The sequence below is a fragment of the Accipiter gentilis genome, chromosome 30 (genome assembly GCF_929443795.1).
Source record: "Accipiter gentilis chromosome 30, bAccGen1.1, whole genome shotgun sequence".
In the NCBI taxonomy this organism is placed as follows: Eukaryota; Metazoa; Chordata; class Aves; order Accipitriformes; family Accipitridae; genus Astur; species Astur gentilis.
Genome location: NC_064909.1, coordinates 12505288 through 12532263, shown reverse-complemented (window position 1 = coordinate 12532263; position 26976 = coordinate 12505288). Strand labels below are relative to the sequence as shown.

Here is a 26976-nt window from a genome sequence, read left to right as displayed (position 1 = left end):
AGAGAAATTAGACCAGAGGGTAAGAGACATGGGGAAGAGCTGACCCTGTACCTTCTCCTATTAAAAAACCCCTTTGTTTCTTTGCATGCAATCCATAGAATATTAAACTCTACATACTCTGGAGTTGGCTTGAAGCCTAACAAAACTGGAACCACCCCATCCTTATTGGCTTTATATAGATAGGTACAGAAATATACAAAGTTGAGATGATTCATGCTTTCTGGAATGAAGGGCAGTAGTGCAGCTTTGCTTAAGCAGAGATATTCAAGGGAGCAGGCAAAACAGACCGAGTACTCTGACAGCTAGGAAAAGCCGATGAAGGTTGTTCTTGGTAGCTATCGAAAAGGAAGAACATTACTGAAAAAGCAGGTAGGCAGGCGAGTAGGGCAGCTGATCCCACAGCTGAGAGAGAAGACTGGAAGGTGTTGGGGCCAAGCAGGGTTTAGCTTTTCTTTTGAACTGCTAGTCAATTAAAACAAAACTTGTGAAATAAACCGGCCACCAAATGCCCAAAATTAAAATACACCACTCCCACCTGCCATAAGAGTCCTGAGCTTATTATTTCTCTTTGGAGGTAATTACCAACTTAAGTTATTCTGAGTTTCTCTGCACATGGCACAATCAAAGGACAAGGCAAAGACAAGGTACAGTATCAAAATTAAAAACCTATCCAATACACATAAAAATTGGAGTATTATACTTCTTAAAAGGCAAGAAACACTCTCCACTCATAGGCAAAAAGTACTGCTATGCACTCTAAATGAGATGGAAGCTGAAGATATTTTTAGCAATATCCATATATTCCATGTTTTTCTTAAATACACAAGTGACACTTCAATGCTTTAACCAACACATTACTTCAAAAATGCACAAATAAAACTCAAACACACAAGTATTCTCAAAGCATTCTGAAAGGATTTTGAAATTTTTAATAATCACCTCAATATGTCATAGTTCCTAAGAAAAACTTTTCCAAAAGTTTGATCTCAGAGATTGATGATATCAAACTCAAGAACGACTACAGATTTAAGGGTGCTGATGTAATTTTTCCACACAAAGTAACTGAACTCTGTAGAAAGCAAGCTATGTCAGATTAGACTACTATGCTGCTTTATGGACTGAAAATTCAATGTAGTATATTTTTGTACTGCACTAATGAGATGCCAACTCTTGCTGAACAGCTATACAGATGTCTAGCCTTCAGAAGCCGGGATAACCATATGTCAAACTTCTGTGGTTTTGCCACTTGATATTTTGGGTGTATGCCTTCGTTTGTGATAATAAATATCAGGCCACAAACTAATGTCTCCTCAGATACCTAATATGTTTAACACTCAAAACAGCTTGAAAGTCTAAACATTTCTGCTGTTAGCTTTGAGTTCTCCTCAAAGAATTATGCTGCAATATATACCAGATGAATAGGCTAGGGATAACACAACCATTGCCAGTTGTTAGGATGGGTTTCTCTGCCATTTTGTATGCGTATTTTTTATCCTGCAGCATACACAAAGTTCAAACCCCCTCCCCTTCTCAACGCCTTCATTACAAAAATCTGAATCCACTGTCGTACCACACATTTCAATGCTGAAGACTGAAAACCTGAAAGTCGCTCCTAATCCTATCTGGCATATAAGCAGGTACGAAGAAAGGTTTGTACGTAAGACAGAATAGTACTATGTATTTTAAGTTTCAATTAATAGGCCCCAAAGCATTTTCTTCACATAGCAAATGGGTAAATGCAACAGCAAAGTTAAACAAATGACACGGCATTAGACAGCCAGTTTGGAACAGTGAAGGAAGCAGAATTCAGTCCCAGCCTCTCATTTAGAACACCTTAATCACAATGCACTTCCTTCTGTATGCATATGCTTATATAGAATATATTCTTATCACGTATGTTAGCTTCTGCACCTTTGCAAGCAACAACTAATTAGGAGAAATTGCTGTAGCTTGAACAAAGCCAACAGTGTTATGCTGACAGACATCTTCCAAAATTTGGTACTGTTCCAGTACGCACCTAAGAGGAAAGGCTTTTGTCTGACCCTTTACAGACCTGACGAATTAGCATTATAGCTGACTAAACCCACAGGATGTATGTCAGAGGTCCAGCTCCTTACTGAAAAAGGCCAGAACACCAGAACTGCAAATGAAGCAACACTGCATATGATTTTATGCAGTAGTGATAGAAAAGCCCTCCTTCCCGCAACAAAAATAACAGCAATGACTGTCCTTTCCTCTCTTACAAGTATCTTAACTTATACAATTTAAGACTTGCACTGCAGAAAAAATACATACGTACATATAAAAATATAAAAGCCAATCAGTAGGGTCAAGTCTTTCTTTTTACAGTTATGTTTCCAAAGTTGTCTCCAATCAAACTAATCCTCCAAGACCAGAACTATCACATTAATGGTTACTTTTCTTTATTATCTACAAAACCTTTTCTGGCCAAAGTAGTAAAGACTCTATAGGAGTCCGATAACTTTACAAGGTGACGGCATTTCTGTGTTTATTGTAAGCCATTTCTACTGCGAATCGCTAACAACTTTTCAAAGTGCAACACTGATTTGGAAATGCAGGCACATTAATACATCAATTGCCATGACTAATGTATAAACTTTTAATGACCTTGGCAAAATCTTTCTTTCATTGGGCAGGTGCCACTATTTTGACTGTACAAAATGTTTTGGAAATATCTTGAAAATTATACATGTTTTGGAAAATATTTCAGGATTTCAATATAGCAAATGAAGCTATATTTAATAAAAGTTTGACATGGAGGAGAAAACACTCCGAAGTTGTGCAAGTCTTTTAAAAAAAATAATAAAGAGATATCCTCCAAGTGTTGTACATTCACAGAATGCTGACTTTTTATCCAAACAAAGTTAAGAAGATAAAACATTATCTTGAATGGTTTTCAGTTTCATTCAGTCACTGTCATCTTCTTGTTTCAGACCACCTCCTTGTTCAGTATTGTCCTCTCCGTCGCTTTCCTTGTCCCAGTCTTTCATAGATGCTCCCATCATGAAGTCATCACGCAGTATATTCCATTCTGGCCCCTCCTCGGACTTCACTTCACCCTGCATGTTTGAGTGGGGGAGAAGAGGGAACAGAGGAAGATGAGATGAATGTGAAAGGCAGTAAAAGATGGAAGCTCTTCATGCAATCAGATAACACCTCTCACTCTTACAATTTGCATCTGCAGACCTACTGAGGGCTAGCTTTTTATGTAAATGGTATGCAGAAAAACATGGGACAATCAAAAGTGACTTGATGCTAAAAAGCAAACTTGTTTTAACCAATGAATAAAAGAAATATAGAAACAAAACAATTATTCCTCATAGATGAAACACTCAACCCTGGGCACAGCTTCCTTTATTAAAATCTTTCTTGGCAATCAGAATGGATTCATGATATCATTTATTAACCCCCAGGTGCTGCTTCATTAGAACACTTTTTGGCACATTTCTAAAACACAAATATGGATTTAATAAAAGCTTAAAACCCCCCAAACTTAATATTTAACATATTCTGTGATACGTGAACCAAATCCCCTTTATGTGGATTATTACCTCACTACCTGGGCTTGTCATATGGTGCAAAGCTGCCTCTACAAGAAACAAAGTTGATCTACACTCAGCAAGCCAAACAACACCTTACTCCAAATTTCCTACCTCTTGAAAGTGGATAAACAGAGGCCACACTACACAAACTGGTGAATAATAAAGTGACACGAGTGTAGTTTTAGTTTAGCACTGAAAACAGGACTTGGATGCAGTTCATCTCAGTGACTGTTCATATTTGGGCAGTGCAACAGCCCCATCCTGTGGCAACAGTTTTAAAGAACAGCTTGAAGCTATTGCTGAAGGAAAATACTAAAAACTGTTCAATATACTGAAGAAGGATTTCAGTGGTTTAATTAGTAGCAAAATACTTCTGAGGAACAACATGTCTCAGCGTCCAGCAGGCAAGCAAAAAATTGTCCTACCAAAACGGAATCAGGGACACTGAAAACTGTAATTTACTTTTGCAGGGTCCTTGAAACAAAGTTAATACAGGCATCTGAGGTGTGCTTTTCTCACTACCCTGCTCAAAAGGACAGACCTCAACTGACTTACCCTAGTTTAAGTAACCAGCACCTCCTGATACTGTACAGTGGATGGTGGTTATCCTTTACAGCATCCTCTGGAGATGCAGATTTGCCTACCAGATGCAAAACCCGTAGTAAATGTATGATCACTGTAGACATTTGTTCATGCCTCTAGGAATATGCGATACATAGAATCATAGCATATATAAGCTGATGTCCATGCAATCTTTGGGAGAGAGCAGCATACAGAATTCAATAGCAGGGGAAATAAAGAATAGAGAATGCAGGTCCATCACTGTAAATTTAACACATCATATCGCACCAACAGAAGTTATCTGAGTGCAAAAAGTCTGCCAAACAAGATTTGTATTTTTAATAGCTAATCAAAGCAGAAGTGCTAAGTGTGACTTCTGCAGTTCTTTTTCAAAGACTAGTCTCACAAAAATAGGGTAACAAGTCCCAAAAGGAATCTCTCAGGGCCCAGTTCAAAAAAAGAGAAACTCTACAGCTGTTCCTCAAGATGTTTGCACTGTGTTTTCTTTTGTGTGGTTTTTTTTGTTTGGTTTTTTCTTTTGTCTTCACAGCTGCTCTCATTAATGCCTACTCTTAAGAGTAGCTCTCCCATCCCAACAATCCCCCTTTTCCCCAGGGTTGTGTGTCCTATCCACTTTCCACTCTTGCAGCAATTTACTTCAAATGCTATACCAGTAAAGCCTGAAATATCTCAGACTGGGTAATCAGTTACCTGGAATTAAAGAGTTACAGATTAGATAGATCCCTAGGCAGACCTTAAGATGTTCACATGGGAATAATCTATTTTAGTGCAAACACAGCTACTCTGTTCTGGGACACAAGGAGAGGGTAGCTTCCCCCCCCCCCCCCCCCCGCCCTTTTAACTGTATTTTCAGTTGTTTTATATGTTTACCTTTGCAGAGTACAGAAAAGTCAGAAAGATTACAAAAGTCACCAAGCTTTTTTTTTTTAATCCCAGACCTTTTATAAAGCACTGTTTGAACATGCCACAGAGTAAAATTTGAAATACCTACATGGAAAGATCCCACCTTTCTTACAAAACAATCCAATTTTCTTATTTTTTTCAATAATAATAAAACCAACAGAGGTGTCCCCAGCCCGCCCCCCCCCCCCCCCCAAATGCACAGAACAGGCATTTTTTTGTTTGTTTGTTTTTTAAACACCACAGAAGCAGTAGATTACTGTCAGCAATGACAGTGAAAGGCTCCGGGTTTAAAAGCCCAATGCTCAAATTCATCACAAGCTACTATTCAGCAACCATTAGCTGTTCTTTCTGGCTATGTCAAGGGAACAACAGAACAAAAGCAGGACCTCAACAAAAGAGGGATGCTGATCCTCCATAGCATTACCGACTATGTAAGGCACCACAAAAGGTTTGAATAGTTTTACAACAAGCCCTAAAGAGAAAGACAGAGGTAGCATGTCCATTCCTCAAAGATGGAGATTAAATGATCGAAAGCAAATATTTAAACAATTTTAAGCATGCTCGCAAGTGAAGAAACCCCCACGTTTAGTATCTTCATTCCTAACTCATTTACTGGTCTATTTTCCTTTCAGAATAAAAACTCCCCAAATCTATCGTATCACAAAACATTGCCAGAGTAAAGAAATTACACAGGAAGACTATTTGTATAATTAACAATTAGTTCAACTGTAACATTGCTTCCCAACTTGCTTTATGTAAGAATGTTAATACACTTGGTTTTTCAATGCCATAATCTGGTTTCATCTAAATAAAACAAACCTGATTCTTGGCACATGGAAAATAAACCAGCTTTCATTCTGTACAACCGCTTTTGTACTTCCCATCAGCTGTTCATCCACACCTCCCACATATCACTAAAACACTGAAGTCCCCTTTGAACATCCCCAAATGAAAACAAAGCAGGCTATATAAACATTAGTGTGTAACACTACATAAAGTGGATCCTTCAGTAAGGCGGGGAGTGAAAAGTTCTGGTGTTGCTTTTTTACCCCTCTCCCCCCCCCCCTTTTTTTTTTTTTTTTTTTTTTTTACACATACATTTGAATGGGTTTGCTTTTTGCCTGAAGGTGTGGCAACCTATTTCAAAAGGTCTGAGAGGCAGCAGTTAGTAAAGTATCTCAGGAGTCACTGGTTACATGGTGATGCACTTGTTATCATGAGCTGAAGTAAGACCAAAACGCGCAGTGTGGTTACTCTAGTGCGGATACTTATTTGCTGGGACAGACTGATAGTCCAGTTGAAAAGAGATCATATAAATAAAACAAACACCATCTTCCCTGCTTGGTATGCCACCTAAGCTATCACAGCATTAGCTCAAGTCTGACACAAGTAGGGCTCTGTAGTGGGGACATACTTCCCAAATGAATTCTGGTTTGAAGACATACCCTCTAAAATCTGCACCAGGACAAGATGAAGTGAAATTCTTAGCCAAGCCCTAACAAAACCACCCACCCACCCAACAACAAAGCTTAGGTCTGTCACCTAGAACAAACAGCCATCCCTTGCAGGATCTGGGCTGGAATTGCCTCCTGGATGCTTTGGGAGGAAGCCGTCTATGAAAGCCTCGCGGCACCAGCAGCAGCTATATGATCAAGATCAAGTTAGAAATCTCCCTGATTTGGTTCATTTCTTTACCACTGCAAAAATTTGGAGTTAAATAATTCACTCTTGATAACCGACGTTACAGTAAGTATTTTCAGGTGAGCCCTGCCAAACTCAATGCTGGAGTTGCAGCAGACTGCACTGCCACTCCCTCGGGTGGGAGATCGATCCTGTCTACCCCTTCTGAAGTCAGAAGCAGCAGCAGGATACTTGTAACTGCGCATAGCTGCTTCAGTCTGCAAATGAGTGCCTTAGCTCAAAGGCTGCTTCCTTTGAAAGCTTAAGGGAATTAAGTTCAGTCTGCCTAAGTCACAGGATGTTGTCATTTTCATCTGTTGCTTTACTGGCACAGCAACATCCTAAAACCAGAGCCAGAAATTTTGCCAGAGCTTTTCAGAACCTTACGCATAAGCAGACCAAAGTCCCATAATGCTTACTGGTAAGTAACAGCATTAAAAGATATGTCTTGAAATCAGAGCCCACAGATTAAAGACAGCATTTCACTCTGCTTTCCACCAGCTCGTGTCACTTGAACATACCCTAGTTTCTGCATCTGTAAAATAGCAACCATGCCTACATCACCATAGAGATTCCCCTACAGCCTGCATCCAGAAGACAATAACTGCAGGGTATTAACAAATGAACATTTTTCAGACCTAGGAATTACAATCAGCACACTGGGCTCCCACGCCTTTGCTCTGTGTACAAGATGAAATGCCAGAGCTTGCAGGGGCATCTCTCTTTACCATTACATACAATAAATGTTTATTTGTACCTGTCAGGGAAGGAATTTCTAACATAAATATCTCTCAAACAACAAATTTAAGCCCTGAGAAAACAATTCTAACATGTCTAATTAATTTGAACTGCCTCCCCAGGTTCCTCTATTTTGCTCAATACAAACATCTCAGACCTTGAAATACAGGGAGGCTTTATGACAAAGAAGTTAAAAAGTAACTGCCAAAACCTATTGTCGCATACATCTGACAATTACCTTCCCTGCCAGCCTGCATCTTGCTCCGAACAACTGCTGCTATTCTGTTTCTTATCCCCAAGCAAGTTGGTTTAAACCTAGCTCAAAAAAACCCAGGATAGGTATACACTGAGGTGTGTTAAATATAAATTTAAAAAAAAAAAAAAAAGAAAGAAAAAAAAGAAAAAAAATCACTTGGCAGAAGCAGAGAGAGGAAATGGAAAACAAAGAACACCAGCATAATCATTCCTCCTAATTCGTTTTCAGGAATATCCAAGATCACAGGCTAAGACAGTAAATTCCCTCTAGGCTAGGAAGAAATAAAGAAAACTGCAGCTTAAGTATCTAAAGCAGCAATAGAAGCAGAAACATAATGTAATTATTTTTAACAGACAAATGACACTTGGGTTTAATCATCAGTGCCACTTGCCACTTCATCTAATTTGAATTACAGTGAGTTCTTGACTATAAGGTTCCTATGTACGTCTGATGCCAAGCAGACAAAAACACACGGATCTGGAAATTAAGAGCATATCCTGTACTGCTACAATCTTGAACTTCTGAGCTGAAGTCTCACAGCAACTCACTTTGGGAAGCATTTTCAAGCTTGCAGAACATATGAGCTGCACAACAGAAGTCTATTCTACTGCAGCATAATTCTGCACAATCATTTATTCCTTAGGGTGAGAATTATTCAATACCCATTTGCATCCTCTCTCAGAAAGAGAAATTAGAGCAACTGAACTAAATTGCCTTAGTGTATCTGAACTGATGCTATACTGTGGATATCAACAGGGGCACAGGAGATTTACTTAGAGCACAAGGTCTCTTGTGCACACCAGAATCTACACTGGCATTTCTAGTAAATAAATCTAAGAATGATTTTTTTTTTTTTTTTTACAGTGTTTTGAAACCTGCTGTTCCTATTCAAACTTCTTTGCAAGTAACGCACTGGAATTATTACTACAAGCACAACAAATACTGATTTTCCTTTTGAGCACAGCCAGAAGACCACCCAGAGCTTAATGACCTGCATGAGGAATCTCCCCATCCTCACATCCTCCTCTAGGGTTTACTACAACTGGGGATGTATGAATGAGAAGGAATGCTTTGGGTTGGCACGGAGAGGCTTAAACATGCCCCAACCTTAGAGGGGTCAGAACTGAACTACAGAATTTCAAAAAACAAGCATTCATCTGGACTTAAGCAAAGAAGTAAAATCATTAGCATTGTTATTAAATGCTCAGTTGCAAAGAATCACAGAAAGAGCTTATGAGAGAACAGATTTCCTCAGCCTTAGTTCATCAGAAACCTCATAAATCAGTATCTGTCAGAAAAAGCAAAAATATTTTAAGAATTCAAGCGTAACACAGGGCCCTTCTGCCTACAGGACGCTCTGGAACTCCTCAAGCCTGTGCTGTGCTCCAGCTCCAATAGCAGCTGTCTCAGAAATCCTTCCGCTGCACAAGGAATTTTACCACACGCTGCTGCAAGACAATGCCTGGCCATACTGGCATCAAGATTCCCTTTACACAGTTTAATGACAGGATGAACAGCATGGGCATACAACACCCAGGAACTACTCACAGAAAATAAAAGCTCGTAAAATAAAAACTCACTTGAAAATAGGCCTCACCTAATGAAACGATCTTAGAGTTAAGCTACAACACAGATATGAACTGTTACCTTTACCCATACTAACAATTCTCCTTGTGGGATATATTCCGTAATTTGTAACTCATGTTCTGTAAAATACAAGGAAAAATGACAATGTTGTGAATATTGAGTAACTACATCACTGTCTTTCCAACTGTCAGGCCAAAACACTCCACTGACATAAAAAGGAAAAAAAAAAAGTCCACAAGCAAGCATTTTTAAGTAGGTACCAAATAAAAATTAGCTCAAAGTAGACTGCAAATTATTACAGAGAAAATACCTGGAAAGAGAGAAATAACACATTCCCTGTATTAAGTTATCAGGCAACACATCAGGACAGAAAGTTTCCAGACAGTATACTCTTTCAGTATGCCATCACTGCTCTTTTTCAGTCATGTTTGTTTTTTTCTACTGTAAAAACAAAACTGCTTCATTATCCTCATCTATATGCTTTTACCTTCACATCTGCAATGCCTGTTTATCAGCAGTTATACTACTGACAGTAAAATTACTGTCTACCATACTGGCTACTACTATCTCAGTATTCACCTGTTATTCCTACCCTTTCTTCATCTGTAAGTCTCCACACAACTTTCACATTTCATCCACTTGAATGATAGGATCCTTAGAGCAAAGACTGCAGAGCACCAAGATCAATTAACTCCCAATGAGTACTGTGGCTGAAAACAACATATGATCCAGACTTCTATTTAAAGCAACAAGTTATACTTTAATTACTTATCAGACAAAAATTTGTATAGCAAGTTATGGTATTCAAAGTAGCTGAATCATAATTCTGACTTGGAAAAGACAATGCTGTCCATCAGAAAGAATAGCTTTTCATGCTAGCTAGCTATGAGCCTCAGGTAAGCAGTCCGCAAAATATTGTTCATTTTGTACCAGGAAGCATATTGGCTCATTACCAAGAGCAAACTTACATGGAAGTCTCCTTACTAGCTTTCATCGTTACTCCTAAAAGGAAAATAAAGAACCAGGAATTTTTCCTGTTTGGATGGGATTCAAATTCAAGGAAGAAAGAACTTTTCTAGATACTTAGCCTTTCAACCCTGAAAGAAATGCCACACAACTTCTCACAAGTGATAAAAAAGAATTCTCTCTGCCAGCTGGTCCTACATTTCTTAATGTGTATTTCCTGCAGTACTGAAGACATGACAGAGTTTAAAGATCAGCCTAAACATTACGCAGATGCACAACATCCCTGTTGCAAGTTGCACAGTTCCCAAACCATCAAGTTGTACCTGGAAAATATGCAGATACAGCAAAAGTGCCTAGTAGGAAGCATCCGGTCAAGACTAAGGCCTTCAATGTGCTATCCCTCAGAAGTCAAGTACTAATGTCTTTCAACAGTCTACTTTAGACAAACATTTCCAAGTCACAACAGATTTTTCTCAGATGTCACCCATTTATGCAAGACACTTATGCACTGTCTCAGCTGGGTACCTAGAATTTTCTGCAGGTTTTCATAAAAGCTTGCCTGTTGGCACAGTAAGGAAACACACAGGCCCACAGCTGTTTGCTGAAATCATCCACTGTTTTTCATTATGATTCAGCAAGAGGCATAACAAAGTGAGTCCCAAAAGGTTGTCTCAAACAACGAAGGCTACACTAATGACCAAGTCCTTCACTTCCAGCACTTAAGAAATCATCTCACAGAGTAGCTGATGAGGAAGAACTGGGGCTATTAAAAAGCCTCCTCTTCCTGTCTCAGGACTTCCACTTACATTTGAGTCCCAAAACAAGTATAGGGATCCAAAAAAGTATAAGGCAGGAGGGGGAGAACAAAAAAAAAAAAAAACAACAACCCACAAAGAACTAGGTTTTGTGTATTTTTTATTACTAAGTATGAAATACTGAAGTTTTTATGACTAGTAAGCAGCTTGTCTGGCTAAACCTTCCCTACCCTCATTGCCCCTGCTCCTACTTAAATGGCTTTTGCAACATATCCTAAATGTCTGCAAATCCAAGTCTCTTTGATTTTATATTCCTGTGATTTCCCTCACACTGTCGTGGGTGAGTGGTAAACTCATTAAGGAACAGACCATACCCCTCAACACTCCTAGGCTGCTTTCTAGAAGCAGTTTAAACCTGAAGAGGGAATATGTAAACTGCCATGATCCCAATCCCTTGTCTTAGCCATCTGGCTACTTTTTCTCTCCATTTCCAACCCTTCCATTTCCTTTTATGTTTCTGTATGGGTTTTCCCAACACCCGCAGGTAGAGGGAAAAATGACTCAGACCACATGCAGAACACCGTCCAGGGTTCAGCAACAAACCAAAAAGAGGTCAGATCTTCCCAGGAAGACAGCTTTAGTATCCCTTGTAATAACAGTAGGTAAGAAAAAAAAAAAAAGTATATTTTGCTAAGATTTCGGCAAATTTCAGGAACATTTATTAAAAACTGGCCAGATTTTCCCATAGAAAAAAAAATACTGAATTCAGCAACCCTCTAACCATTGCAAGCTAGAAGCAGTTTGACCCACCACTCCTGAAGTCTACCAAGATAAACAGATGAGTATGAGTAGGTGCCCACAGAGGTCATTTATAATACACATCTGCTAGTTCAACACTCTGGAAGTCAGAATGGTTTTTACCTTAATACAACTTCAAAGTAAGGGAATCACTTTTCAAGATAATTTCCAATAGAAAATGCTTAGATGGAGGAAACAAACTGGTTAAGACAGACAAGCTCCACCCAATCTTTCTTACTTCCAGAGAACATTTTTTTAAAAAATACATTTTTGATACATTTTTGTCTAAGTACACTGCCCTGCCTGTAAGAGTTATGAACAAAGCCAAAAGTGAAAAGCTGCTTTTGTAAGGCTTCCAACTCAATTTACCAGATAAAAAGTCTAATAGGATTTGACTTTTTGTGCTTTGTATACTTACAGGAAGATCAAAGAAGATGTATACCACAAGTTTTTCAAATGTGGTTGTTTTAGACATAGTTTTACTGAAAAAAAGCCTTGCAACATCTTCTGGAAAACAATACCATCATAGTATCCTGTGCACTAATAATCAAATAGCAAGGCAAGTTAGTTTCAAATACGACAGATGGAGCTGTCTCAGTATTGCCTGACATTTCAATCACAAGTCCCTTTTGATATTCATTTACAAAATTTGCCAAACTTCAACTACTTCATGCTGAAGGCTTTCACTATGTTTCAACTAAAATCACTTCATCCATTTTCACAGAAAGACGAACTTAAAATTTTGTCTACAGCTCTAAGGAGGAAGGAAAGAGACATTTCCTACAGGCATCCATTAAAACCTCGCATCATTCATTCTTTTTGAACTTAAAAATCAGTTAAAGATGTATTTTGGAGCTGGGAACATGTCTTTTGCTATCTCCACAAACATTTTCCTGGATCTGGCCAAGTAATAAACATCTGGAGGACTGCCCTCCCCAAACCTGAGGTCATCACCTCAGTAGATACGATAGGCATTTAGGATCCAAACTCTCTTAAAATATCTGTCCTCCCCGATCACACACTATCTACATCTTAGAAGACAGCATTAAACCAGACCATGCGTGACGCATGATGACAAACAGGGAACTGGTCTTTCTGTGCGAGTGCTTGTCAGGGCTGCACTCGCATTAGGCACCAGGATGCTGGGCTGCACGCTTGGTCCTCAGGTGCAGGGGGAAAGAACTTGTCAGACACATAAAACATGAAGAAGATTTAAAAAAAAGACATTGACAGACACAGAGTACGAAAATCACAATCTTTTTCCCTTCCTGACTTCTGATCAAGTATTTGAAAAAGAGAGCAGAAAAGGAAATCTTAGGATAGGAAAAAGGGGGAACCTACTGAAATACAGCCGTCACACAGCCCTTAATCCTCTTATCTGGAGTTGAACTCACTGTGTCAAGTTCTTGACATCTATCAATCAAATACACATTTAAATATTGACAAAGACCTACATTCCCATGTTAACACAGACGTGTGTTACCAGCTATGGCAACAGATAGTGAACTGAGCTTGTACATCTTAAAAACCTAACCCTGCTGACGACCCAAACCGGGTAAGTTAATATATCTTCCTGTAAACAGATTTAAAGTAAAAATGTCACCATCAAACAACTTCTAATACTGCACAACAACCCTATACCTTAAAGAATTTAAGAAATTTAGAATATAGCAAACTGGTGGCAGGCTGCACTGCATTTACCCCTCAGGATAAAAATCTGAATACAGCATGCAATTAGGTAGTCAGCAACCTTTTGGTACAAAACCAAAAAACTACATTAAAAGCATCAGCTCCAAACATATATGAGGTGACCTTCACAAAAATGTACATATATTTGGGAAAAACAGATACAAATGCACAATTTATAAAGGAATCCAAATTAAAAGTTTCTGTGCATGTGATGGGAAGACATTTATTAAAATTGGGAGAACATATCTACTCTGGCTGCAGCTGAACTAAATTAATACTTGGCTGCCCCCTCAAATCTGCTGAATACATACGCACTTGGTTACTCCTTCAATTAGTTCTGTAAAACCAGCACACAACAGCTGTAGTAATAAACTTCTGCTACTCTGCAATGTCATTCTCACCTAAGAAAAAAAGTTTCCTTTTAAGATTAAAAGAAGTGTTGATACACCTTACCAAATTTCTAGAAGTCACCTATGCCTTCACCCATACATCAGAAACAAACTATTTCCTACAGCTGGTTGAAACAATTGTTCAGACTACTGTCCCTCCAAACAGGTATATGGATGAAAATAATCTGTTGGGTTTTTTTCCCCTCCCCATTTCTACATTGTGGAAAAAAGCAGAATATGCCAATGGCCAGTAAGTAACCCAGCTGCAAGAAGAAGAAAGCAGTCACTGTAACAGGCTTTAAACAGATCTAATTTTTAAGCTGGAAAGCACATTTATATCCCCATCTAACTTGAAAAATGAAAGCCCCCATGCCACTTCTTGTGTCCCAGCAAGAACAGCAGTCAAAGTCAGAAGCACAGTACTCCTCCTGCCCTTGAACAATCCTCAAACTACTGTTTAAAATTAAAGTATTTATAAATATTAAGTGTCTTACAAACAAAAGAAAAATCTATAGTAAACCTGACTAACCACTGTGTTTACAAATTACTTACCAAACACTAGAAGCATTTATAAAATACACTGCAGGCAGAAGGAACTTCTCTGGAAAAGCATTTTATTTCAAGTCCCATATGAGCAATAGCTGATATGAAATAGTGCTCGTATCCTTCTCCGCTCATCTTCCTTCCCACCAATGAATTATTTTAGAATAGGTACTATTTTGAGACCAATACACCAATTTTTTCCAGATGCCGTCACGACACAGGAAGCAAATTGTACCTCCAAGTCATGTAGTCAGCACAGTTTACAGAAAAATTACCTTGCAGAATTTGGATCATGGCTACTTAAGTAGACCAGCAAATCCTGCTCTCACTTCCACCATTGAAATGCTCTGCAACAGATCTGGTGTAAGAAAACTTACAAGTTTGAGCAAACACAGGTGATTCAGAAAACCATGCCACAAAGGCCTAATTCAAAATTAAAGGTCAATGAGTGCAGGTTATGCTTATCACGAAGAATGATTGTAACTTCCATGCCAGTTATTTGTATGTCACTAGAAAATGTTTTACCACCCAGTAATGCTTTACAAGGACTTGCACAAATGACAAGCGACAAAGTCAAGATCAGAGCTCCCGGTACTGAATGACCCTGTTGTAACTGACATGCAGCAAGGGAGAAGAGTTGAGGCTATTCTGGGAATGTTAACTCTGAATTTTTTTGTCTTCCTACCATTAAGATTTCAAGACCTCATGTAATTCACTACATCAGCCAACACGTCTGTGCACCTCTAAGAGAACAGAAACTTCACACAACCCTTCAAGCAAAACTACTTCCCTAACCCACAATCCTAAGAGCACCCAGAAATTTCTTAAGGACCTAAAGAAAACAAAGGATTCCTGCAAGGAATCCTTTACCACCACTACCTACTTCTGTATTTCTTCTATAGACATAAAGATGACTTCAGCTTCTAGGGCTGGAAAGACAGCATCTCTGATATGTACCTTTTTTAAACCTCTAGTTTAATAACATTTCTTATAGTATCCTATAGGTGGGAAGCTGCAAAATACAACCAACACATACTGAAACAAAAATCTGGTCTGGAAGGATTGTGTTGGACAAGATTGAAAGCTTTCATATCTCCCAATAAATGCTTCCCCCCAAAATCACCCAAACAACAAACAAGTGGGATTTTTTAAAAAAATAAAAATATTACATTTTCCTCCCATGCTGCAAGGCTTTCAGATAAGGTGGTGAGGGGAAGTAAATTAGAGGATCTTACCCTGAGGCAAGCATCATGTACAGTACCTTAGAAAAAAAACAGGGAAAAATATTACACAAGTCAGCTGGCTCAGCAAGGATTAAGAAATACCTTGATAAACAGCTAATGATATGAAAGGCAAAGCTTTTGGCTCCAGCTCAGAAAAGTAATTACTCCCATCTGGGTACGCAAAACCCCAAGAAGGGCTACAGTTTCACACGGCACAGGAAAAATTTCACAGCCTTAGAGTCTTTTTTTCATAGCTACATTGGGTGGGTGTATACCAAGTAATATTTAGGCCAATGGCTGAAGGTATACAAGACTATAAGCAATGTTCTCACAGGGCACAGCTTACCTGTCCTTCCCATCCATGCATGAATCTGATAGAGAACAAACATTTTTAGGTGGTTATGCTACCATGAAATCCCACTGCTACTGATTGGCCTTTACAGAGCGTTTAATCTCTTTTTCTCATGCACACGTATACATAGTCAACCACAGCAAAGCTTTACAAGGGGTTTCTTCAACAACCCCTGACATTTGGAAGAAGCCACCAAGCTTTCAAAAATACGGCAGCAAACCTCGCATCCAAAATCCACTGTAGAATAAGAAAAAGCATTTGCCCATTCTCACAAACAGAGTCAAGTCTCCTTCTATGGTGCAAGGCTTGAGTCAAGAAAGGTTTGCTTTCACTGGTAAAACTTTATTCTGCTATTTTTCCTGCTGACTGCTTGCTTTATGTGGGTGGGGTAGTGTTTTTATTGTTCTGGACTGCATTTTAATTGATGGCAGAGTGCCTGGAGTTTGGGATTGGCATCTCTTCCACTGTTTTTGTTGCGATAAATAAATGTATTTCCCCCCGTTTGTTAAAAATGAAATACACGCCATACTCTCAATTGCTAAAAAAAAGAGGCTGCTAGAAAAAAAAAACAACCACCAAAAACACAAAAAAACCACCCAAAAATCCAAACCCACAAAACTAACAAAGAAAAGCTTTCAGGTGGCACAAACAATCTACCAAGCTCCTGCTGCAAGGAATTCACCACCCAAAAGCCTCATCCCTGCTTACTACTCTCTGAAAAACCCTCAAAGACCAAGTAGAGATATGACAGTGGAGGCCAGCAGTACTGTTCAGTGGCTAAATATTTGTGTAATTCTGAGGAGGAGACTGAAGATCAGATTTTGGCCTCAACCTCAGGCATCAACAAACTACAAGGATGGGAGCCCACTAAACGTGTAAGATATGTTCTCAAGAGAAAATAAGACAGATTAAGAACAGCTTGAAAAAGGAGTTATTAAAGAGTTTGCTTCAGTACTGAATGGAGAGTCACTGAAGCAAATGCAACAAGGGAGAGATGGAAGAGGGTGGTCTACCCAGGCAGACGGCTAATCAAAAAAAACCAACCCCCTTCCCAAACAAAAAAAACAAATCCACAAGTATAGACTTATATTAATGAAAAACTCCAAAATCTGAAGTTTTTGTTGACGAGCAATGTGAAAACAGCACCTGTATCAATACTCAAAATCAACACTAACCAGCCAGCATCTAAAGCATCTCCAGAGCACTTTAATGAAAATATGCTGTTACTGATGCTGCCAAAATATGACTTTTTTTTTATAGTATAGAAACATTTGTAATCTATATTTTCTGACCTAGTAATTAGAAAATTGCCCTGCTACAATCTGACACAAAGAAAAAAGGGTCCTAATTTTTTCTCAGCTGTTGATTCAATGCCTACTACAATAGTAGTTGGCACTGCTACTGCTATCACTCTTCTGCTATTCCAGGGTAGGGGGGCGGGGAAGTGGGGGAAAGAAGAACCACACACACACACCCCCCCAAACAAGCAAGCTGGAATTATTTAAGGAGAAATAAAGTGTCAGCACCAAGCTAAATTGTTCTCGTTATCCGAAGAATTTAAAAAAAACACTTTAATATTACACTTGCATGAAAATTGTATGAGCTGTTCATGCCAGGCAGTGTTTCAGCATGCTCCCCAAGTGCACACAAACAAAAAACATATGACAAACTGTTGTCTCCCAACTGATTAAAGTATTTCTTTCTGGCACAGAAAAGCACTTAGTTAACTGCTATGAGTCTCAGCCAACAGAAGTATTCCACCCACTACTAAGCACAAAGTTCAAACCTGAACACAAATACGCTTCAAAAACGTGCAGCTTCTGAAATATGAGAAAGAGTATGTCTGAGCAACTTGTTTTCAACCCTGAGCTACTTGGTGAGTTGAAAGAACCGATAAAGAGTAGCACGAGTCCAACTACGCTGTGTGTCTCTTGAGCACATTTGGAAAAAGTGCAATGTGTTAAAATACTTCTTTCCAAAACATCATTACAGCAATAAAGCCACATCAGCTTAACACACACACATAGAATTAGGGAAAGAAAAGCCTACATAGAATGTTTAGTACATCTCAGTTTCTTTCTGTTGTGGTATTCACTTGCATGGCAAAGCCCTTCTGTTCCATATACCATAATCATCCAGAGGAAGCGAGTTTGAAATGTCCAAAACTATGGGTACACAAAAGTAGTACAGTTTAATACAGCATGTAAGATGAAAAGCCCCCACACCTTTAACAATTTTAAAGAGCTGATTAACAACTATTGGCCAAATTCTGAATGTCACAACCCACTAAAATCTAGCAGTTTGTTCTGTGGTTGGTGCAAAATCCAAGATAAAATCCAATTTTTCATATTCTTTTTTTAAACACACAGCTAAGCCAAGTTATTTGTACACAAGGTTTGATGTCTTATCAGAAGAGCTTCCAGTGTTTTGTACCTTGACACTCAAAAAGACAAGGAAAACAGGCTAAGAGCTACTTGCTCCCTTCGTAAGTTGTTTCAAAGAAACCCAGGCACTTGGACCACAGGTGCTCTGAAGAGCAGGCACATTAATGGACAGCAATTATACTGAGAAGGTAACTTGTATGTATTTCTTCTCCCAGCCAAAGCCTACCTGTTTACTTTTTGTGGCCTTTCCAGCAGGATTCTTCCTTCCCTTAGCACCCTCCATGTTTCTTAAAACACTGATGAAATCTTTCTTTGACACAGATGACAGTAGTTTAGCACGCTGCCTGTCAGAGCTCCCAGCTTTCTTCACCTTCTCATCAACATTCTTTTGGTGTGTCCTGACAGCATTAAATAATTGTACAACACCTCTAGGATGGCGAAAAACAACAACAAAACAAAGTTTTTAACTCAAGTTCCCTTTACAGAAATTAACCCTCTACCAAAGCAACTAATCAGGGCAGATGCTGGATGGCTTCTAACTCCCCAAAATGGTTACTTTGAACCTCATTTCAGTTAAGAAGTAACATTTATTATAATGTAGCAGGCTTTAAATTTTCACTTTTCCTTCGCACTTATTGCTAGGATCCAGAAATTAACAAATCCACAAATAACTATTCAGACCCCAACCTAAGCAAAGTAACATGGCACTGAGACCAGTGCAAGAGCATGTTTCATCCCCAGAAGCATGTTACTCATCTACAATCAGCCATTAAATTCCTCAGGCAAGATCTTAAGAGCAGCTAAAGCAGGGGACAAGGCAGAGGAATGAGTAAGGAGACAGATACAGACAGCACATCAAGGTACGTCACGGAACTAGGTGAACCAAACTACTGCAACACAGAACAGGCAACTGAACTTAAACGTGGATCTGGTGAATCCTCTGCGGAGAAGGAAAAAACAGTAGTAGAAACAAATGTTCTGCATTTTTAAACCATTAAATGAACAAAATGAGGGGATCCAACAAAGCACTTCTGTTAAGCAAACATTACATTCCCATCTAAATTTTTACTCTTTCATAAAGCTTCTGAAATCTTTTGTTGAACTTGATACTGTACAATGCAGACCTGTATATAAATCTCTCTGCTCCTGCTAGTCACCTCTTAAGAGTTCAATCTGATTAGAAACAGATTACCTGCACAGGCCAATTCTTCTCCTTTTCTTCCTTTTTTCAATATACATATATTGAAGGAAAGCATTCAGAAAAACTCTTACCTTGTGGCAATTCTCTGAAGATTTCTTTCTCTGTCTCGGTCTTTGACAACATCTGGCTTCACTCGGCACATCATTTCCCACTCCCGCTTTTTATCAAGCTGCGTTATAAATATTGTTATGTGAAACAACATGGAGCATTGGAGAATGCAGCATACTCTGATAGAGTACGTAGCAAGAGTAAAAAAAAAAGATAAATCTACAAAACTAAGTTTGGTTTGAGGCTAAGGGGAGTTCCAGTATAGGTCTGGACAATAGGTCTGAGGCAAGTCTCTTGCACTGACACACCGGAGGCCACAGTCAAATCTCAAAGAGTCACTTGCCTTCAGTAACAAAAACTAGAAAAGTTGCACCAGTGTGATGCCTCTGGCTCAAGACAAGCAAAAGGAGTCTAGAAAAATGCAAATGCTTTCACACTGACTGCTACAAACAAGGAAATTATTCAAAGACATCTTTCAACTCCAAGACTCACAAGTTGATCACAGAGAAATTTACACATAACAAAATCCTGGATCAATCAAGACAGGTATGTCACATTTTGAGCCTTGGGAATTTGACTTCCCCAGCTGAATTAATTGTGGTACAGCTTTGTGACAGACAGTAACGCATGGCAGTCTGTAAGAGGCAGAATTCAAACACCCGGAAGAGCATCAAGCGCCCACTGGAGAACAACTCCTGTGCACAACACTGATTTTTGTCCTTTTTTTTTTTTTTTTTTTTTTTGAGGTGCTCTCTTTCAAAAGCAAACTGATACATTTTCCCATTACCAAGGGCCACACCACCACCAGCTTCTTTTCTGCTACAATAGGAGAATACTGTATTTCCCCAGCCTCTGCTTCAAGAGTAAGGTAATGAAATATTTTTTTTCCCCTTTTAACAATTTAACAGTGTTCTAGGTGCGGTGATGTTGCATTAAGTCTGTTTTACGCAAGAAGTCTTTCACGGAATTTCAGAGTCCTTATCTTTGTAATTCCAGGCAGACTACCATGAATTTGTGAGTTTATGACCACGTTTTGGCCTTTTACCAAAAGAACTGTCCTATTCTAGCCTTCACCAGCACGAAATTAATAGAAGGCAGACTGTTCTCATGTTTTTCCAAAGGTAAACAAGACAGTTTGGGGACCTGCAGCCCAACTCTGCTTTGCAGTACTGCCACATATTTACTGGATGAGAACAGGTATTTGGGACAATCATAACTAAGCAGATGCTGCACTGAAGCTCTGTATTTAAAAGGCAGGCCGTGGCCTAACAACAGCATGTCCCAGACTGTCAGGTGGATAACCTGGTTATCCTATTGAAACAGAACTGGTAAGATGAGACATTAGAACTATTAATGTATTTTTAGCCTGAGGGTAAATTAATCACAGCCTGGAATTAAAAGTTCCACTAAAGACACACAAACAAATGACTTAACTGCCAACATAGTTTTGTTCTCTTCATAGCAGTTTCAGAACCAAAAGCAATTTAAGGCACAGACACTGTAAAAAAAAACTCCTACCAGGAAAATCACTGAGGGGAGCAAACAATTCACAACCACATCAATGATTACTACAATCTCAACCTAGAGGCCTTTGATTTTGGAAGTCACAACAGAACTTAAACGAAAGCAGTTTTCTCCTTCTCCCTCTCACTTTCAATGAGAGAGAACTATTTCAACTTGTAATGCTGACAAAGTGAATTATACCCCAAATTAACAAAAGCAATTAGAAAAGCAGCTGCTTTCACCCTCTCAACAACAAAACATCTTAAGCTGACAGACTGGAACAGTCCTGCTGCCAAAGATCAGCCTGCTTGATGGCCCAGAAAAAGCAGTGAAGGAAAAAGCCCTCCAGCATGACTGTCTGGAAAGTAAAAAAATCGAAGCTACTTCACATCACAGTGGAGGAGAGATTCCGAAACAGAAGACAAGTCTCAGAGCACTCTCCCAAATCAACCCTGAGGGGATCTTGCATGTACCCCATCTGACTGATTGTACAACAAGATACTGCATCTTTTTCTCACCTTCATTCTCTTCTCCAGCCTTTCTTGTTTTTCCTTTTCTCTCTCCTCCTCCAGTTTTTTATTCTTGGCCAAGATGGTGGACTTATTTTGTGGAATCTTTTTGTTGAGCACTTTTGCCATGGCATCTGCCCAGCCTGCACCTGGGCCAGCTTTGGAGCTTGTTGCCTTTTCAACCACATCACCAAGGGCTGCTGTTTCATCTTCATCATCACCATCCAGGGCTTCACCTCCTGAAGAGTAGCTGTCTTCTGGAAGTCCTGAGCTTAACTCAGAATCTAGGGGTTAAAAAAAAAAAAGGAACAAAAAAAGTATCAGGAGTTCTGTTTCTAGTAAGGATCCATCACTAGTTTAACTTGCTCCATTTGCAAATGTTATCCGAGTTCAGGGCCATGTACTACTTGCTGTTAAAATTAATTCCTCAAGCAGGCACACACCACCATAACGAATTTATTAGAAAGTATCCAGTGTAAATGCTTGCTCATCTCAGTGATGATTTAAAGTGATTTAAGAGGTTGAGTAAAAGGGAAAAGGCAGGCTTTAAAATTTATTATTAATGAATACTTTGACGTTTAGGAGTGGCAAGTTTGGGGAAAAAAACCTATGTTTTCCAGTTCAAAACCTATAATTTATAAATGCATATGGACACACACACGTATGCATTTATGTATGCACGTACATACTCATACACAAACTGCAACAGTGACATCTAGTGTTTAAATGCAAACAGCCACATGAATTAAATTGAAGGTAGGGCAGCATTTCTTACATGAAAGCAGAATCTGCTCAAGAAAAATAATGCCAGCAAAAATACAATTACCTAAGCATAATGAACACAGAGGGGAGACTGCTTTGTGAAATAGAATCAAGACAGTTGTTGGGTATTTCAAAAGAAACCAGAAGCACTGAGCTTTTCTGGTATAAGTAACTGCTCAAGGTTTTGAGACAAATAAAACACCCCCAATTTCAAGTTTCCTTACCCTATGCCCCCTTCAAAACAAAAAAGAAGGAATTAAAGTTAAAATACTGAAGTTTGGAATCAAGCAACAGCAAGACAGGAGAGAACAGCCAACTAGACAGCAAATCAAACACATGAAGAATACACCACTTCCCTCATTAGTCTGTTCAGTGGGTCAAATAGCACAAATAAAGTCTTTAACGGTGCAGATGACTAACTAGAATGAAACAGGCTGCAAGTTTAGGGTCTGCTAAAATATGTTTGGTTATTTCAGTGGACCCACTTTATCACATAATCAAGAGCAGAGCATAAAAGTGTGCTGCCACTATTAAGTACCATTCCACTAATACTTATGCCACTCAAAAGTTTTAAATTATGTTGTATACAACTTTCAAGGCTGCAAATCAAGCGCTCGACAGAAGGAGGCTGGTCTCTGACACTGCAAGTCCAACCAGCAAGGGGACAATTCCCCACCAACTCTGAGATACCAGCTGACTGGCTTTCATCCATCTACTACTCTCACACTACTTTAAAAAAAGTATTTTAAAATCACAATGTTAAGTACTAGAGAGCCAAGTGCTTTTCTTTTAAGCATTACTATATCCCGTGATCTGCCTTCATCAAGCAAATTATTAAGAAGATGAAGTCAGGACTGCTTCAGCAGATCCATTTTCCGTAAAACCATGCAGACAGCTGTTAATATTCCTTATTAATCAACTGCCTATTTAATTACTTAACAAACATAAATATACACTCTGTTGCCAGACTAACCCTTTACTGTGCCTTCTCTACATGCCTTTTTGAACCAGCAAAAAAAAAACAACGTAGCAGCAAAACAGTGGTGTTAACCAATTTTAAACAAAGCCTCTAATGCCCAGGCATATTTAAAGACTGAGAGCATTTAGTTATCATCATGGAAAGAAGCAAGATTGTATGTTTACATCACAAATGTGGAAGAGAAATACTGAATACTTGCTCATTATCTGTATCAGTATGATTTTTACTACCACGAAGGTGAACAGTGTTGTGTCATACTCCACACAGGATAAATTACAGGTGTTTTTTCAACAGTCCTTACTAAAATTGGTGATTTAGAAGTGGCAAATTTGTTCAATGCATTCAGAAACTACTAAAGGCATCCTTTTTATGATACCAGTATGTCTCCATATCCTGATTTCCAAATTTAAAAAAAAAAATTCAAACTATTGCATGTAAAGAAGTGCATCACCACATCCTGGTTCCTACATGCAAAACAATTTGTCAAGTTTTCACCCCTAGGCCTTGTCCATGATAGAATATTGCTACCTAGTTTTTAAAGAAGGAATTAACCCCTACTTGCAACTTTTTATACATACAAAAGCTAACAGCTACAAAAGTCCAAACCTGAATTCCACACACTGCTTAGGACCAATTTCCACAGTTAGCTATAAAAACCAGATCAGACTTATAAAAAAGAAAGTACAAAAGCACGTATTAATCTCCTTTACTTGATATTTTCTGGCAATAAAATAGGAGGATAATGCCAACAACATTTTGCTTTCAACAATTACAGAAACCAGCCATGACTTATTCTTTAATACATCCGAGGATCTGTCAACAGCATGACATAAAGCAGAGGTATTTCAAAGTAAACTAGATTAACTCTATCAGAAATAGGAGCTGGGGGCTCTATTCTGAATTGCAAAGATTGAAGCCTGGCATAGATTTAATGTCCCAATTGGGGGGGGATACATATACACATATATTGCCATACTTCATTCTTCTAAACTTGCCTGGTGATCTAGGTGTAGACAGATACAGTTAAAACCAGCAATCGTTCAGAAATGAGCTCTGAAAGAAGCTCTCACACAAGGCCTCCCCTTGAGTTCAGTTTTGACCCTCAAACCAAACAGAACCACTGAGAACTACGGCTCCAATGGCCACAACCTTGATTCCTGCCAGAATAAAGAGTTAAAAAAAATAATAATCCAGTTCCATGATGTAATTAAGAAGCGATCACAACTAGTTCGGTATCCCCTCACAACACACGAGGAAGCAAAAACGAGTGGAGAAAACCACGCAGAAAGGATGGAGTACGAGTACGTTTGTGCTGTGTTTATGCTCCGTGCTCTCCTGGTAGGTTACTGTAATTGGCGTATCTCGGGGGTTTCCTCCGGAGCAGGAAGCCGATCCTCGTCTCGTACAGACAGACACACAGTCGGGAAACCCACCCCGACGGAGCCCCGCGGGCACCCCGCGCCCCGCGGCCTCCGCCCCGCCGGCAAGCGGCTTCGGCAGGCGGCTGGGCCGGGGCCTTAGCTCCCGCCGTCCCCGACAACCGGCTCCAACCCTCGGGCCAGACTCCCGAGGGGCAAGGGAGGGGAGAAGGGGCTCAGGCCCACCGGCGGGCTCGGACGGGGCAGAGAGGGGGGGGGGGGGGGGCCGGGGAGGCCTCAGCAGCCCGTCCGAGCAGAGAGGGACCCAAACCCCTAACCGCTCCCGTTGGGGCAGCGGCGCCCGTTACCGCTGTCCGCCTCCTCGCCCACCGCAGCGCCGCATCCACGTGGGCCCGCCACGGCCGCCGCCATCTTCCCCACGGTCCACCCAGTACCGTCTCCCGGCCCGGCCCCCGCGCCGCGAATCTGCGTTCCGTGTGCAAAGGTTCCGGGCAGGCTAGCGGAGCCGGCGGCTTCCGGGGCGGGCCGCGGGCCCGGCGAGGCGCGTAGGCACCTCGGCAAACGAGAGGGGGTCTGGCGGGTTTTTTTCACTGAACGAGCGACAGAAATAATAATAAAAAATAAATAACTAAAGCCGAGAGGTCTGCCTGGGCTTCTCCTCTCCCTCAGGCCCGGGGAGGTCCGTGGGTCTCGGGCACTGGGCTGCTGCTCTTCCCAGGAGTGGGCAAAGCCCAGCGAGACCCTGCGGGCCTCTCCTCCGCCGGCTGTTCAGGCCTTCAGCGTCGCCATTTTGGGGTCACCACCACCCCGGCACTGGCGCAGGGCCTCGCGTTGCCGTGCACTGAGAAAGGCTGTGTCGGCCGAAGCGTGGAGAGCACCCCCCGCAAAAGCTCAAACCCAGCAAAGCCCGGGCTGGTTATTCTCTGCTGGTTGCTCTCTTCCACCTTTGGGAGCCGCAGTGAACATGGCAATGATAAAAATAAATTGACGCCGTGTTTGCTGTAGATTGCAGAGCGGGAAGAAGAATTTTGAAGTCCTGCCTTCACAGTGCTGGCGGCCCTAAGAAAACGTAGGTCAAGGACCAAAAGGAGGACAATTTTTAACATGGAGAAGAATGAAAGTCTGTAATTATCTTCTGTTGGCTTTTCTTTCAGCTAGATTTAAAAAATTGAAACAAACCACCCCAAACATTTATTACAACCTCTTGAAGATATACCATTTGCACACTGATGCTTCCACATGCTCTTTTGAATATGGTTTTTCTACGCTAGAGATGTTCTCTGAGGCTACTCATGGGAGGGTGCTCTCAATCTTTAAAGTAACTGCGCTAGCTGATATCTGGGGGGTCAATGGGCTCAAACCCCCTCAGATACCAAAGGGCACATGGGCCCCAGATAGGTGGGTGAGTCCTGGACCCTCTGTAAACTATTCTGCTTTTGTTCTGCGTATCCAAAAGGACACGGTCCACCACAAGTCTCCTCTGAGGTATTATCCTTCACATGACAGTTACTGTATTCACCCAAACTACATTGATCTAATGCTTAGCATGAGTAGTTTAAGTCCTAAATCACTGGCTGTGCTTTACATTCTTTTACATTTTTTTCAGATTAAGAGCTTAGTACGCTAGAAATTTTTGCAAACTCCTGTTTTGTTGATGTACTCAAATCCCTTTCTTTTAATGGTAGTATTTGTTTTTAGCATTGGGTGTTCAGAAGAGCAGGCTGTCCACCATGTGTAGATAAAAAAAAAAAAGTCTCTTACTTAAAAAGTTAGAGAATTTCTGTCACTTCATAACCAGTAAATGGACACACAGATTTTAAGGCCAGACTGTAGCACTACCAGTTATCCAGTTACTCAATTTGATGCATCTCTAAGTACGTCTTGAAAAAAGCACCAGCTAGAACACCAAAACTGTAAAAAAAGGAAATCTTTTTAGGCAACTTCTTACTTAAAAGCACTCTAAACTAAACAAACAAAAGTTGGTTATCAAGAACTGTTGTTATTGTAACAATTAAATATGCTGGTAGGCAGAAGCTGCAGGGTTCCTTGGAGCCCTAAAGGTGCAGTACAAATAACCTTGGACATTGAAAAGTATGTCTGTAGATAGGAATACAGCCAGTAATGCATCTGAGAAGATTTGCCCAAAACACTTGCTGTCTTAGGTCATAATCATTAAGCGTGGTCATA

At 40.0% G+C, this 26976-nt stretch overlaps 1 protein-coding gene across 1 annotated transcript; it reads right to left on the bottom strand.

Moving 5' to 3' along the window:
• Positions 1 to 25230, bottom strand: RRP15 (ribosomal RNA processing 15 homolog). Its single transcript, XM_049833802.1, has 5 exons — positions 25137 to 25230; positions 21679 to 21953; positions 19681 to 19778; positions 18635 to 18836; positions 1 to 3080 (listed from the first exon to the last, which is right to left on the bottom strand). Exons 1-5 carry the CDS (start codon positions 25198 to 25200, stop codon positions 2928 to 2930), a joined length of 792 nt encoding a protein of 263 aa, XP_049689759.1. The 5' UTR covers positions 25201 to 25230; the 3' UTR covers positions 1 to 2927.
• Between the last annotated feature and the right edge of the window lie 1746 nt (positions 25231 to 26976).

Bases quoted from the DNA above. Each gene is read 5' to 3' on its own strand.
- RRP15 (XM_049833802.1), bottom strand. From the start codon at position 25,200: ATGGCGGCGGCCGTGGCGGGCCCACGTGGATGCGGCGCTGCGGTGGGC. The intron at 19,779-21,678 runs GTGAGAAAAAGA...TTTATAACGCAG, and splicing joins GGCTGGAGAAGAGAATGAAG to CTTGATAAAAAGCGGGAGTG. The intron at 18,837-19,680 runs GTAAGAGTTTTT...TCGCCATCCTAG, and splicing joins CTTCAGAGAATTGCCACAAG to AGGTGTTGTACAATTATTTA.